Below are 16,105 nucleotides of genomic sequence, written 5' to 3'. Positions count from 1 at the left end.
AAAAGAAATACAACTATGTAAAGCAATTACAAGTAGAAGTTTAGAGGTCCAAAATCAGTTTCCCAAAATGTCCAAAAAGGCACAAGTGAGTTGATTTTAAGAAAGTGTTGTATTTTGTTCCATGAGTCAGGTGCACTAAAACTAAAAGCAGTTTTTCCAAGTTCAGAGCGAGCTCGTGGAACATGAAGTAAAAGCCAGTCAACAGAGCGAGTCTGATAATGTCGCTCTGAATGACAAAAGTAGATCTGTAAGGTAAGATGGCAGTTTTCCAAAAAAAGAGCCTTGGAGATATCAGTGAGTAGCACGTCTTTCTTGGAGAGAAGACCATCCAACCCTGTCATATAAAATACAATATGTACCATAGACATTACTGGTTATAAATCTCAAGGCGGAGCGATAGACTGAGTCTAGGGATTTAAGAGTTGATGTCAGTACAATGTGAATTTACCCAGGGCTGAAATGCAAGTTCAACCTTTTAAGTGCTTTGTGAAAAGCCTTGTATTGCAGGGAGAGCAAAAGTAGCAGTGCCCATTTCATTCAGTCAATGTGAAGGACAAAAAAGGAGGTTGCAACGGAGACGAGAATACCTACAATCTGTTTATGGTCGTATATACACAGCAACCAACCATCAAATATGTAAACTATGTTTTGCATTGTTAATGTAAAGGATCCCATGAGTGTTTATGGTATATTTTTTTCATCCTAGCCATAGAGGAAAGAGAAAAATGACAGCACAACATCAACAAAAAGTTTTGTTATACTGATGTGTATGTTTGAAAGTCTTAATCTAAGGCAGACATAATCCAGAGTGGAGCAATAGTTGCAAATCTGTCTGACATAGATGAGGAGTAGGCAGTCACCACACCTTCAGCCTGTCTGCCAAAACACATGCATGCTCAGTCATAGTCCTTAGTTTGGGAAATCCCCCCCCTGTTCCCTCTTCACTCACTCATCCCAGTACCGGAGAACCACTGTGACTCATACACACACACACACACACACACACACACTATCACACCCACTATGAGTCACCGCTGAAAACTCCTCTTTCTAGAAGCCCCCGCTTCATTCTCGAATCCACATTACTCCCAGCACTCAGCAGCCCAGCGTCTCCAAGGAGACACAACACATAAACAGCAAACCGTTAAGGCTTCTTAGTTAGAGAGTGAAATCTAAAAGCAACACTTGTTTCTAGGATACTTTCTGTTAAAGGAAACTGTGCTTGTTGTTTATTTTCAATGTGCACTGACAGCCATATGGCATAAATTCCAGTAAGGTTGTCTTCTACACTCATTTTATTGTTTTATTTTTATCACTGAAACAGCTTTGTGACCTGGGTAAGTCTGTTTCTACTCAGGGCAGCTTTTCATAAGCACCAGATTTTATGTCACTAGTCAGGAGTGTGAGTGCACTCGAGCTTTAATCACCCGACACGTAAACACTCATACTCAGTGTTTGCTATGCTGCGTGCATTTTAAGAAGATGTGCATGCGTGTAAGAATTACCATACACACAGCTGAGATTGTTGACAGGAGATGCAGCTGCTGATAAATGTTACTTTTTACTCATTTTTTATTTCGTATTTTCTGATTTTATCAAATGATGTAGCTGCAACAAAAACCTCTGCTTGCTTGTTTTTTCTTCTTTTGCATTGTATTCATGTATTCATTTTGAGCACGTAACATCCAATATGAAAAAAGACAACAGCAGCTGTTGAAAACACATCGAACAAAACAGAAAAAAAGGTTAAAAAAAAAGAGAAAGGGATGACATAATTAATTTCATTAGCATATTTTCTTAATTTACATGCACAAAAAGAAATAGGTTGAAGTTCAAACCTATTTTATCCTACCCCTTAGTAGTTAAATCATTTACAAAAACTCAATACAATCATAAAGCTTGACATACTTGTCACATATCACACCCATAGTTACATAATAACAGTTAAATATTGTACATATTTTAAACAAAGAATCTTAATATTACTGTTCTTATCAAACAGATTAAACAGCCCTCATGCAAACGGTTAAGATGTGCTGATGAAGTCAGTAGGGCAGCAGTATATTGGCTAAAGGGCAAACAGCAGCTGACTGAAATCTTATGTGAATACAGTTACTAAAGGCTGTTGACCGACAGTTACCCCAGCCTCTTACAACTGCCAGTCACGTGCATTGACATTTCATGCCCCCTGGTGGTTGTAATTGGAAGTGTCTCTTAAAGGGAAACGCATCTCTGTTTCTCCTTTCCGCCGGTATCTCTCTGTGCCGTTGAACCTCTCCTCTCTGCTGTCACCGGCCATCTTTTTTGAGGGCCAGGATGTTATGTAAGAGGAGAGAGGGGAACCAGTCAGGCTTCCAGGAAGTCTGTTGATGTTTCAGTTGTGTTGCCATGGTCACTGAATCTGTGTCATGCTGTGCTTCTGTTGAGATCCCTAACCATATCCTGTTTAAATGGTTCATTACAACATTCAGGATATTAATAAGGCTTTCTGGAAAGCTATTTTTTGTAGTTTCTAATAGGATTTCAACCTTGTGTACATATTTGGATGTAACACAAAAGTAACTTAAAATAGAAACATAGGTCATTCGGGATTTACAACGTTAGAATGGTGTACTTTAAGGGAAGAGAACAGCATTGTTAATGTTTTAATTAAACATTGGTGTGATGTTTAAATTACCAGAACCGATGGAACACTTCAGATGAGATGGACAGCTAGAACAGAGATTACTTAGATCAGTTTCAGTGAAGGATTAGTGGTGGTTAAGCTTTGGTTTTGGGTCACTGGGTTACCTCTAGAAGTCCCTGCGTTTGTGGCAGCTAAGCTAAATGAATAACTATGATGTATGTTAAATGGGTATGATGTTATAGTGATTCTTTGGACAACGATACGATATTTACTGATATCACAAAGTCTGCCATATACATATACAATTTTGATTCAATTCAGGGGCCTGATCCTGATACGAGACGATACATAAGCCCATTAACACAAGCATTTATATTATAATGTTTACAATAAGCAACTAAAATATAATTTGACAATTTCATTACTAAGCTCTTCCAGACATTTAAATTAAAAACAAACTACTCTTTTTAATAAAAAGAATAAATATAAAGTGGGAATTTCAAAATCAAGGCGCAGCTTAAAGATGGCGATATGAATCGATATTTTCACTTTGTATCGCTTATATTGGACCGTTGAGGATTGAATCGATATATTGATTCAGATCGATATATCTTTACACCCCCAGTATGTTATTGAGTTAGGCTGCTTTGTGACAAGATTACTAACTTGTGTCTGTTTTTCCCCCCATATAGGCTGACTCTGGATATGGCTCCGAGTCCAGTCTGAGGAGACATGGCTCCATGCTGTCTCTCACATCAGCCACCAGCGGCTTCTCTGCCACCTCCACATCCTCCTTCAAGGTCAGTTTTCTGGGTAATGTTTACTCTGGCTGAGGAAGTCATTGGCTTCCATTTTGTATCTGCAAACATGAGGAATTGTCTGTTATTTGTAGGCAAACACACACAAGCTGTTCATTTTTTCCACATGTACTGGAATGGTTGATTTGTGGTTCGTAGAAATATAAACAAAGGCCTAACAACTCTCTCACTGATGCTCTGTTGTTTTTTTTAGAAGGGTCACAGCCTGAAAGAGAAGCTGGCAGAGATGGAGACCTTCAGAGATATCTTGTGCAGACAGGTGGACACGCTTCAGAAATACTTTGACAGCTGTTCAGACGCCGTGTCTAAGGATGAGCTGCAGAGGGATAAAAGTAAGACCCACAGGCACCTACACTTCTTTTAACCAATTATTTTGTTACTCTGTAGGGGATCTGATTTGTGTGCTTTTAGACGAGAAGTGAAGATTATTTTATTGTGAAAATACCACTTTCCTGCACCGTTCCAATATCATTCCAGTTTTATTTGGGAGCTGAAACGATTAGTCGATTGATTGAAAATTAATAAGCGACTTTTGATCATTTTGGATAAGTGCTCCAGCCTTTTTTTAAGCTAAAATGCCAAACAGTGAAGATTTCATGCCTTTTTTTTTGTCATATATGAGAGTAAACTAAATGTTTTTCTTTCAAAAAAACTATTTAAAGATGGCACATGCAAGAAATTATAATCATTTTTTAACACTTTTAAGCATTTTACAGACAAAACAATTCTTATTATTATTAACCACTAGATAAATAGAATTAAGAAAATAATTAGTTTGTTGAAACCTAGTTTATTTCGTCACGTAGCTGTTGCATTACGTCTAGCAATGTGCGGACAATATTTGGAGTGCACTTGCACTGAATCATGTATACACTGGTCTGTGTGTTGTGACTCAGGCAGCAGTTATTCTACAAGCCCCCTCATCCTAACCCCATCTCGGCTGGCTGAACATTTGCTCATGGCAGCCTGCACTGGGTGCCTGTGGATGACCACATTGAATGAAGCCCTGCTTTTGTTCTCCTCACCTCCCTCTCTCTGCTCGCTCTCTCTCTCTCCATTCTAAAGATGAAACCAGACCATTGTCGTATTCTCCAGCACAGCAGATTTCTGTCAGTCTGATGGTGCGCTGTGCTGTAGCTTCAGTTGGGAATGGGCCACAGGGCGCCACCCTGCCCTGAAACGCTGGTTGGCTTTCAGTAGGTGTCCTGCGAGAAACGGCAGCTACCTGTCTCTGCTTCTCCTCCCTGAAACTTAATTTCTCTTTTTCCAGTCGTGGAGGATGATGAAGATGACTTCCCCAACACCCGGACAGATGGAGACTTTCTGCACAATAACAACAACGGCAGCAAAGAAAAATGTGAGTAATGCAGACTTCTTCAAGTATTTTTCTATTTCAACCCTAAATATGCATTGACTTTCAAGCTTAAAGTTTGGAAAAACAGCATTAGATACTGTTTATAAAGAAACCGACGATTACTTTCACTGTCGATTAATCTGTCGATCATTTTCTCGAATAACCGATTAGTTGTTCCGTCTTTAAAATGTCAGAAAATGGGGGAAATTGTGGATCAGTGTTTCCCAAAGCCCAAGACGACGTCCTCAAATGTCTTGTTTTGTCCACAACTCAAAGATATTCAGTTTGCTGTCACGGAGGAGAGAAGAAACTAGAAAATGTTCACATTTAACCATCTGGAAGTAGAGAATTTCTACTTTGTTTGACAAGAGAATGACTCGAACCGATTAATCGATTATCGAAATAGTCCACAATAAATGTAATAGTTGACAACTAATCAATTCATCTTTGCAGCTCTAGACGGCACAGTAAAAAAAACACAAAAATGTCTCAATTGAAATAACCATTACTTGTTCTAACTTTGGCCGAACAAGAAATGTTTTGTCATAGAAAATGTGTTTTTAGCACTTTTTTTCCCATATTTATGGATATTTAATATATTTAATATAGTTTGTAAGGAATGGTCTTAACTGAAATGACAATAATAAGAGAATATTAGGTTAGGAACTTACCCAACACTGCGTACAGATATGGTGTTTGTTACAACTAGCGTATGTTTTAGTCCCATGCTCCTCTTTTGTGCAGTGTTCCAGTCCTTGAGCCCCAAGGGTATCAATGGCATAGACTTTAAGGGTGAGGCCATCACATTCAAGGCCACCACGGCGGGGATCCTGGCCACTCTGTCCCACTGCATCGACCTCATGGTGAAGAGAGAAGACAACTGGCAAAAGAGGGTCGATAAGGTTTGTAACATTTGGATCTAATTAGCCATGTTCCATCTACTTACCTGGAAGAAAGCCTGTGTTACTTTTAGTTTTTGTCAGACAATAGTGATTGTTTTTCTTCGTTTACCTCCAGTAGAGAAGTAGTCATCTACAACAACAACAACAGAAAAAAAGATGCAGGAGAGAAAGTTATTGTAGGATCTGTTTAATGATTCTGTATTTTTGTTCGTGTAGGAGATGGAGAAGCGGCGAAGAATAGAGGACGGCTATAAATCAGCCCTCAGTGAGTTGAAGAAAAAGTCTCACTTTGGAGGGCCAGATTATGAGGTGAAGTATAAAAGCCATCCGTAACGCAGCATTAAGATTGTGTTGTGATAGAACTTTTGAGGTAACGTTCCCTCTCCCCTTATTTATTGGCAGGAGGGTCCAAACAGCCTCATCAATGAGGATGAGTTTTTCGATGCAGTTGAAGCTGCTCTCGACAGACACGACAAAATAGAAGAACAGGTAAGCAAAAGATCAGACGCAGTGTTTTTACCACTAAGGTGATGTTGGATAAAAGCAATGAGATACTTTGAAGGTAGTAGTATATTCAAAAAATAGTAGGGCCGTCAATCCATTCAAATATTTAATCGCAGTAAATCGCATAATTGTCTTAAGTGAACTCGCAATTGATCACAAATTAATCTCCCATTTTTTATCTGTTCTGAATGTACTTTAAAAGGGATATCTTTCACGTTTTTAATGCTTTTATCAACATGAATGCTCTTGATGGGAAATATAACAAGCTTCGGCTTCATCCCGCTCCTTTTCGGACAGTTTGAAAAATATTATTGGTAACACTCTATAGATATTGTTTTTTCTCTTTGGTTTGTTGCTACGCACTTATTGTGTTTTTTATATTTTATTTTATTGTTATTTTTTTGTTCGAAAGAAAGAAGGAAAGACGAAGGTCCGGAGGAAGTTTTTTGTAAATAAACGGTGATGCTATAGCAAGAGCAAAGTTTATATTTTCCAACGCATTTTGGATGTGCGAGTTGTTTCTTTGAAAACGTGCGTGCGTGAATCGCGCGTCAAAGAAATCTGTGGCAGTGAAATAATTATTTCTGCACACAACATTTCAAAATGTTGTGCTTTGTTTGTGTCCAGTCTCACACTGAGAAAACGAGGATACAGAGATCCAGCCCAGTCCCTCCCGGAGACGTTTATTCCAGCACCGGCACGCACAGATTCGCTGACAAGGTAGCCCAGCCCTTTACTCCCTAAAACTGTACACACCTACAAGCTACTTTCATCAGTCCACCTGTCCCTCCTCCACTTCTTCACGGTCCTTATTATTCTCATTTTTTTTCAGTTTGACATCTTATCCTTTTGTGTAACTTTGTCTCTTCCTTTCCTCCAATTTTCTACCTCCATCATCCCCTCATGTAGCCTCATAGTCAGTCCTCCCCTGTTCTGATAGTCAGGGCCCCTCCTCGGGACGTCCACAGATTCAGCACAGAGGTAACTCACTGTCCAGGCTCAGCCATTCCCCCTTCCACTGTGTTTTCCCCCGTCTACACTAAACACCATGTTTGCATGACTGTTGAATCCCCATAACTGCTATAAGAATCATGAACACACAGGAACTCACTGTAGCAGCATGAAGCGTGAGCTCCCCTTTATATCTGTGTGAAATAATAACTGTTACTGTTTAGAGACATTGTGCTACCAGGTAGGACTGGGCGATATGGAGAAAATCAGATATCACGTATTCTTGACCAAATACATTGATATTGCGACGATATTGTAGAGTTGACAATTGGCGCTTTCACTAAATATTTTACAATGAGATTTTAGATAATCATCAATAGTGTGTTAAACAGTTTCAAGTGAAAATACAGAGAAAAAAAAATAAAAAAATTCCAGCTATATACTGACTATGTTTACATGCATGCACAAAAGCAGTGCAATGTTAAAACAAATCTGCAATTCTTTAATGATTTTTTTAGAGAAAATTGAGTTAGTACGTGCTTGTTATCAATTTAGACAACGTAATTGTATATCTCGATATATGATTTCATCACGATATGATTCCATTGTAAGAGGATAAATTATCACATTGAATTATTGCCCAGCCCTACTACCAGGTCTGTTGTGTAACATAAGAGTTTGAATATAAACCTGCTTTGTACATGGAATCTTTGTGTCTTCCTTTTGCCACCCGATTTGTGTCCGTTTTAGTCCCCAAAAAAACTAGACCCTGTAGAATGTACAGTATATCATGATGTGCTGCTTCTTACGCTTTGGCTACATTGAACGTGTAACGTATGCGGACCGTTCGCAGATGTATCTTTTTAACTGGCTACACCTGCTGCGCACACATGGCGTAGGATTGTGTGAGTTACAGGCGAGACGGAGAGCTTTTGCTTTCGGGATTGATTGTTCAGTTTTCTGGAGCCGGCACAGCGCTGTGAAAACGACAATTTACTGTCAGCTGTTATCAGAGGACACACGTGAGGGAAACAAGAAATAGAAACAGAAACTCTTAAAACAAAAATTGCCAATACACTCACTGACAGTCATTAAGTTGTTTCCTGTATATCGGTAGTTTTAATTTAAAAGAAATATAGACACTTTGTGGTGGTTTCTGTGTAAAAGGGCCACACACACCTCACTTAAAAAATATAAATAGAAGACTGTCCTATTTTTACACTTGTAGAGCGGATCTCCGCCGTGCATACGCACCACTACGCGCTGCTCTCGTGTACGGTGTAGACAGTTTCGTTGATTATAGTGGAAGTGGATGTACTCGGCCTGTAAGGCCGCCTTCACATTGGCGCCGTAGATACGGGTGCCAAATGACCGGAAGTCATTCATTTCCTATGGAGATTCGCAGACCGCATGCGAATGGGGCCGAACCGATGCGAACGAGTGCGGTGCGGAAAGAAATCGGGTCCGTTGGTCATCTTGATGCGTTAAAAAAGTCGAACTCGTACGACAGGCAACGGACGGTTCCTATCCAACAATCCGAGCGGAAGTTAGCATTGCTATGGTACTGCTAAACAAATCTGAATTCTTAACTTTTAATAATAAAATAAATAAGGATTTCATAACGATATGTTGTCATGTAATGTTTTTAATTTTCATGATTTCCTAACGTTATTAGGGCAGTTAATACAATTAAAATGTATAATTATATATACAGACCTCGAACTATTGACATTATACCGCTATATCACTTTTAACCGACCTGAGATATCAATGTCCTGGGCAACTTTTCTCCACGCAGCAGCCTTTCTGTTCATATCTCTATAGCCCTCAGATGAGAGGTCATAGAGAATTGGACATTCGGACACTGACAGAATGAGTCGTTCTAGTCTCTCCGCCATTTTATTTTCTACTCGCTTCCGACGCTTTCAACGGTGTAGTACGACGTCCACTGGGGGCGCACTGCGTATTACGGAGCTGATTTCAAGTGCCAGTGTGAAGGCGGTGTTTATGCCATGCTGATATCTGAGGGCCTTTTCAAGTTGTCATGAACCGACCTGGCATCGTGTTTCTGTCCCTGGCCTTGTGTGATAGGTGGAGGAGATGGTGCAGAATCACATGACCTACTCCCTGCAGGATGTCGGCGGAGACGCCAACTGGCAGCTGGTTGTCGAGGAGGGAGAAATGAAGGTATGAGGAGGTGTTTATTCAGGTTTCTCTATATGTAAAACTTTCGCTGAGTCAACAAACATGATTATAAAATGATTTCACTAGAGCTGCAAAGATTAATCGATTAGTTGTCAACTATTACATTAACAAATATTTTGATAATCGATTAATCGGTTTGAGAAATTCTTTGATTCCAGCTTCTTCTTCTTTTTTTAAGATTATTTTTGGGCATTTTTAGGCCTTTACTGACAGGACAGCTGAATAAATGAAAGGGGAGAGAGAGGGGGGAATGACATGCAGCAAACGGCCGCAGGTAGGGGTCAAACCCAGGCCCGCTGTGTCGAGGAGTAAATCTCTATATAGCTCTACCAACTGAGCTATCCGGGCGCCCTGATTCCAGCTTCTTAAATGTGAATACTTTCTAGTTTCTTCACTCCTCTGAGACAGTAAACTGAATATCTTTGATAGAAAATAATCAACGGATTTCGACAAATTTTTAAAAATAACCGTTAGTTGCAGCCCTAGATTTCACTCCACCTTCAAATTTGCCGTGTGTGTGTGTGTGTGTGTGTGTGTGTGCAGGTGTACAGGAGAGAGGTGGAAGAAAATGGGATCGTTTTGGACCCACTGAAGGCCACCCATTCAGTAAAGGGCGTGACCGGTCACGAGATCTGCCACTACTTCTGGGACACAACCTACCGCAACGACTGGGAGAGTAGGTCCTCCAACGCTGAAACGATGCTAGTTTTAAATCTATTTCTTACGATTGACGATATGATTATGAAACGTTTTAATGCTCCCATGTTCTCTGCCTCTTTTAGCCACTATTGAAAGCTTCAGTGTTGTTGAGACGCTGTCGGCCAACGCAGCCATCGTTTATCAAACGCACAAGGTAAGATCACAAACTAAATAACCACGACAGTGGAACGGATCCGTTTGTTGTTATTGTATATCTGGGTTTTAAAAAGTCTTAAAAAAGTCCCAACATTTCGAAATTGTAGGCCTTAAAAAGTCTTAAATTAGCTGAAGCATTGGTACTGTCTAGGTCATAAATAATTTTACAGGTCTTCATTTTCCTACGTCCATGCAACGCCACCTCTAATGCTCTTTTTTTATTATCCCGTAGTGTTGTAGTTTCTTTTTCTGCTAGTCCAAATATAATTTTACTGTATTATGACGACAAATGAGACCAACATGCAACTTATGTTGCAGCCAATCAGCTTTCGTGTGATTTGCCACATCTTTTAGATTGTACCACAGACATGAAACAGATTTTATTCTTCCGCTACGGTGAAGTGCAATTTCAGCGATACTTGGCTTAAAAAAACTGAATTTAGGGCTCAGTTGATGTTGTGATAAAGGTCTTAAATTTCATTCATAATGGTCTTAAAAAGGTCTTTAAAAAGTCTTAAATGTGACTAAATGAAACGTGCAGAAACTCTGGTATATGATCTGTTGAATGTGAAATGATAACAAATGGTAAATGATAAATAATGTGTGCTGCAGCGGGTGTGGCCTGCATCTCAGAGAGACGTGCTGTACCTGTCCGCCATGAGAAAGATCATGGCCAACAACGAGAACGACCCGGACACCTGGCTGGTCTGCAATTTCTCCGTGGATCACGACGACGCACAGGTGAGCCATCGAGTCCTTACAGATCCAGTCGAGGTTTCAGACGCCACGCGAGGAATCTGTTGAGATTCTGAATGAGAATCCTGCTGCTGCTTTTTTTTTTTCTTAATTCCCCGTCCTGTCGTCCCACAGCCATCCAACAAGTGTGTCCGTGCCAAAATCAACATCGGCATGATCTGTCAGACCCTGGTCAGCCCACCAGAGGGAGATAAAGAGATCAGCAGAGACAACATCCTGTGTAAAATCACCTACGTCGCCAATGGTGTGTATCCGTCTGTTCTTCTGGCTTCAGTTGATGAACTCAGGGTATCTGAAAAAGGGCATATGAAAGTCTTACATTTACAAAAAGTCTTGCATATTTTTTTATTGATAGTATTTGATATTGAAATTGTAAGGACAAACTATGGATAGATAGATAGATAGATACTTTATTGATCCCCAAGGGGAAATTCAAGGTCCCAGTAGCTTCCAGACATCACAGACAACATACACATACATCATAAACAGGATGATAAAATAACAAATCCACATGAATAATATGGACAATAAAAGAAAAGATACTAAGTCCGTAAAGTCTAGAGACCAGCATTAAAAGCAAATGATGGTTAAATAACAATGCAAATGACACACATTTAAAACATCTTACCGATACATTTCTAAATACCTAAACAAGCTAGCATTAGCTTAATTCAGTATCAGGACAGTCACTTAACTTGATGTTACTTAACAGGAGGATTAACTTCTTGTGAGATTTAAATACGTGAATTGTTATTCCAATTTCGCATGAGCATCCAAAAGCAGCACACAACAGGTCTGTCTTTATGATCAGAACGGGTCAAATGTCCGTTCCAAGATGGCCGCGGCAGAGACGCATCTCACAAGCTATGTATATACTGTATATCTATGAGGAAAAACTATAGGAAACCATTTTGACTGATTGTGATGTGCTCGTTAGTTCGAACCTTGTTGCTGAGTAAAGTTCTGTGTCTCCTGTGTCTGTGTGCAGTGAATCCCGGAGGCTGGGCTCCGGCCTCCGTGCTCAGGGCCGTGGCGAAGAGGGAGTACCCAAAGTTCCTCAAGCGCTTCACCTCCTACGTCCAGGACAAAACTGCTGGCAAACCCATCTTATTCTAAGACGCACAGGTGACGCAGGAGCTCGCTTATCCCGTTTCATGTATTCACCCGTTTTCACTTTTTCATTTGCCAGCCAAATGGCTAGTGAATGTTCAAATGTTACCGGCCACTCAATAGATAATAGGTTTCTTTTGGCTGGCAAGTGAAGCAAAGCTACCAGCCACTTGCATATCAGTGTTTCCCCTACCCCTCTGAAAGAATGACAACATTATATAATTATGCTATATATTCCACACACACACACACAAAAAAAGATATAAATCTGTTTTCACACATACATGCAATTTGCTTCTCGTTCCTCGCCTTAACCCTTGTGTCGTCTTCTGATTTACTTTAGCTAATAATTAAGATCAGAGGAACGTATGTCGATGCATAATTACAGCAGTTTCGTGTATGGAACTATCCATGTTATTTTGGGGCAATTTGGTTGAAAGAAACCCATATTTTTGATACAGAAACTTTGGACAACACAAGTTAAAAGTTCAATTCACCAGCCCCCCCCACCCCCTTCTAATTTTGAACCCTGCTTCTGAATCTTTACTCAGTGCATACCTTTGCAAAAATGATAACATGAAGCGTTGCCATCTTTTCCAGTGCGGAGACACGAGGACAGAACTGCACATGAGGCTTTGAGGACCCAGCGTCTTCAGACGGACTGCTGCTCTGCTGCCGTGACCAGACAAGTTCCTCCACGTGGTTCTCTCTCCCCCCCCCTCCCCCAGTTCTTAGCTAGAAGTTAGTTCTAGTAGGGGAGGAAGCGTCATAACGGTGCCCTCTGGTGGCTGCATTCAAACATCTGCCAGGCAAACCTTTAACCCCTGAAAGACATTCATGTGAAAGAGATTCTCCAGTTTATTGAAACACGGCAGTGATATCATGACTTGTCATAATCATTTCAAGTGAAATCACTACTTGTTTCCCCTTCTTTGTGATTTGATTGATAAAATGCTAAATTGTTGATATTCAAAAGAGATCATTTTGGGAAGACCGTAACAAAGCAGCACTTTTTTTTTTTTTTTTGTAGTGGTTGAAAAAAAGTCTAACAAGGGGCTCTTCTTTAATGCAAGGTGTGAGCCAATAGCATCAGAACATGTTGTTGTTGTAAAATAGAGAATGAATGACAACACAACATACAGTTACAATATATGAAACGGAATCAAGTCCCAAAGTGCTAAATCTATATATGAGAGATTATTTTGAGTTTCCTGAGATGAATGCACCCAGCAGTCGGCCCAGTTGACCCCCCCCCCCATGAAAGCTCTCGCAGCAGCTCCAAACGCAGCCGACACCATCTTTCATGCTCATGTAGACGACTGACTTGTCACGTCTCTTTTCCTACAGATATCTTAATATATAAATGTATGTATGTTCTATAAGAGCTTTGTAAAAAAGAAACCGATATTTGCTAATAGACTGAAATATTTTTTTCTTGCCATTTATAGTTCCTATTTTGTGTGTTTTATTTTATTTTTATTTTTTTCATAACTAGTAATTTTCCAGCTTTCTTTTTTTAAGCTGCTATCTTCTGCTAGTGAAATATCACTGATTGATTAAGTCCAGAGGGCTGTCATCGACTCGTGACCCCTATGATGTAAGACTTGACCTCTTTGACTCCGCCCCCTCCCATGAAAACACCTCCCGTTGGGTGCTGACGGAGCGGCGAGCCGAGAGGACTTTTTCATATATTTAATGTACAAAACAGAGTTTGTGCACATTGTTTGCTTGGCTTTCTAATTGTGTCATTGTAAAACATGTCGTGGTGTCATAGCACATATTTTGAATGTTTAATGAATTTCAAATAGTGTCGCTGAAAGTCAGAGAACGCCTGAAGCCGCCTACACATGATAAGCGATTTGCTCTCAGCGCACCGCTAGGTAGGGCGTCATCAAGGCTGGCAAGCAAGCAATTTCCCGTTGCTAGGTAACGACCTGCTGTTATGTTATCGGTTGCGCTTTCGAAAGGTCAGCGGCAACTAGGTCAAAGTTAAAATAATTGGAACTTTGAGCGCAGCGCAAAGCAGCAAATCCGAGTGATGCGCGACGCCAGGGGCAGCGCGTAGTCGGGCGCCATTGCCCTCCCCCGTAGGAAATCAATGGAACGGCCGGTGCAAAGTAGCCTAGAAATCTAGACGCACCGTAGCGACAGCAAATGTAATTTGCAGCCAGGGTCAGTCTAGCCACTCTCCGTTGGCTTGCGAGCTGGAAAAACCAAATTCTGGTCAGACCAATCACATTGTGTATGGAGTCGGTGGGTGGGCTTAACATAAGGACGGCAGAGTTGCGACGGTTCCGCATGAATTCCCTGCTACTTGAAAACAAAGACGATGGCTGCTGCTGCTGGCGAACAGCGGTCTTTGGAATCGGCTTAAGCCGCGACTCTGGAAGACTTAGTCGAGAGAGAGTTAAGCACTGAAGTCATTCTTAAAAAAGGAAGCTGTGTTCGGAGTTTGGCCAACCGGATACGGCAAAAGTTTAATCTATCAACTAGCGTTGCTCTGGTTGGCTATGAGGGCAGAGGGAATTTGAAAGACAACCGTTTATCTCGCCCCTCGGATTGAGCCCTGCCAATGGTGAGTTCCCAGACCCAACATCTTGATGTGGGTCTGGCTTGTCAGGCTAGGTGCAAAGCGGTTTTGCCGACTATCATGTGTAGGAGGCTTTAGTGTAAGAGGAGAATGTAGTTTCCGATGGCATAAAGGGTACTGTTAGCGCACCTATGAAATCACTAGTGAAGTGCCTCATGGCTGAGGTCCCCTTATTATCTCCTCTAGGAGTCGATTTGAAACATGTCCTACAATATATTTACTGAATGAACTAGGTGACACTTAATTTGGGATTAACCACAGAGGGCTAACAGAATATTTTTACAGGTTCTAGTATTATTAAGACTTAAGATACATTTCAATTTAATGTCAGTATAAGCATCGCCGCCTCAACATTTCTGTTGCTGTTTCTGGTTTTTCTAACATGTGATATGTAGCCTACTGGCAGTTAGAGTATGGAAACCATTCTGTTAATACAGTCAAGTTTGGTCTTTATCATGTATCTTCAGTCTAAAAATGTCAGTGCAGAGCTGCAAAGTCCTGAGTTTAGTAAGCATCTACTCTGAAGTACTTGAGTTTTTATAGAACGGTGTACTTACTTTCTTAATTATTTTCTTAATTAGATGTTTTATTTACTCATCCGGTTACATTTAAAGTTGGCTGTTGAAGCTGTAACTCTGGACTTTGCAGTTTTACAGTTGACAGGCTGAAATGGAACCATCGCAAAACATTTTCAAGAGGACATAATACAATTTGGTTTTCATTACCCTAATCGTTTCCCAGACAATACTGTCTAGTATGTCTAGGACTAGTCCCACCTTTGGACAGCACAAAATGTTTGTTTGTTGTTTTTTTCTTGGGTCACATGATAAGTGTGTAGTTATTTTCCTCCACTCCTGAGCCTTTGATTTTTGAGCTCAGAGCAGAATGATGTGGGTAAAATGAAGCCAGATGATACACGGCCTCTCGGCTGAGTGGAAGACAAACCAGGCTGAAGCTCTTTCACCTAAAGCAGACATTTTCTAATGTAGCTGAATGTAATTAGAAAAGCTTTTTTGTAAATAATTTGTTCATACTAATGCTGTGGGATCAACTTACAAATGTACTGTGACGGCGTCACACTTCTGCTGCCGTTTTAAAAGTGAAATAAAGTTTATCCTCTTTAGGAGACAGGAAGTGTGGAACGTTTTATACCGTTGGCGCTGCTTGAAATGCGCTCTCTTTAGTATAGAGGATCTTTGGTCAGAAGCAGAGTGTGAGGGCGTGCCCTGACAGTACCTAGGTAAGGACTACTAGCCAGTCAGAAGCAGAGTATGAGGGCGTGCCCTGACAGTACCTAGGTAAGGACTACTAGCCAGTCAGAAGCAGAGTATGAGGGCGTGCCCTGACAGTAGCTAGGTAAGGACTACTAGCCAGTCAGAAGCAGAGTATGAGGCCGTGCCCTGACAGTAGCTAGGTAAGGACTACTAGCCAGTC

At 40.7% G+C, this 16,105-nt stretch overlaps 1 protein-coding gene across 4 annotated transcripts in view; it reads left to right on the top strand.

Annotated features, from left to right (window-relative positions):
• The window catches only part of LOC144531448 (ceramide transfer protein-like), a 28,058-nt gene extending 12,261 nt beyond the window's left edge, over positions 1-15,797 (top strand). For 2 of the 4 annotated variants that reach the window (XM_078271589.1, XM_078271588.1), the window contains 15 exons: positions 3,319-3,426; positions 3,638-3,776; positions 4,715-4,801; positions 5,543-5,700; positions 5,917-6,009; positions 6,103-6,189; positions 6,832-6,924; positions 7,114-7,185; positions 9,247-9,342; positions 9,904-10,036; positions 10,143-10,213; positions 10,828-10,956; positions 11,086-11,215; positions 11,960-12,096; positions 12,682-15,797. In XM_078271589.1, the coding sequence (XP_078127715.1) occupies positions 3,319-3,426; positions 3,638-3,776; positions 4,715-4,801; positions 5,543-5,700; positions 5,917-6,009; positions 6,103-6,189; positions 6,832-6,924; positions 7,114-7,185; positions 9,247-9,342; positions 9,904-10,036; positions 10,143-10,213; positions 10,828-10,956; positions 11,086-11,215; positions 11,960-12,087 (1,524 nt within the window). In that variant the 3' untranslated portion in view covers positions 12,088-12,096; positions 12,682-15,797. The remainder of the gene's footprint in view (positions 1-3,318; positions 3,427-3,637; positions 3,777-4,714; positions 4,802-5,542; positions 5,701-5,916; positions 6,010-6,102; positions 6,190-6,831; positions 6,925-7,113; positions 7,186-9,246; positions 9,343-9,903; positions 10,037-10,142; positions 10,214-10,827; positions 10,957-11,085; positions 11,216-11,959; positions 12,097-12,681) is intronic. The other 2 variants (XM_078271591.1, XM_078271590.1) reach the window with 1 other exon arrangement.
• The last annotated feature ends 308 nt before the right edge of the window (positions 15,798-16,105 follow it).

This window comes from Sander vitreus, chromosome 16 (assembly GCF_031162955.1).
Source record: "Sander vitreus isolate 19-12246 chromosome 16, sanVit1, whole genome shotgun sequence".
NCBI classification, from domain to species: domain Eukaryota; kingdom Metazoa; phylum Chordata; class Actinopteri; order Perciformes; family Percidae; genus Sander; species Sander vitreus.
This window is presented reverse-complemented; position numbering and strand designations above follow the sequence as displayed.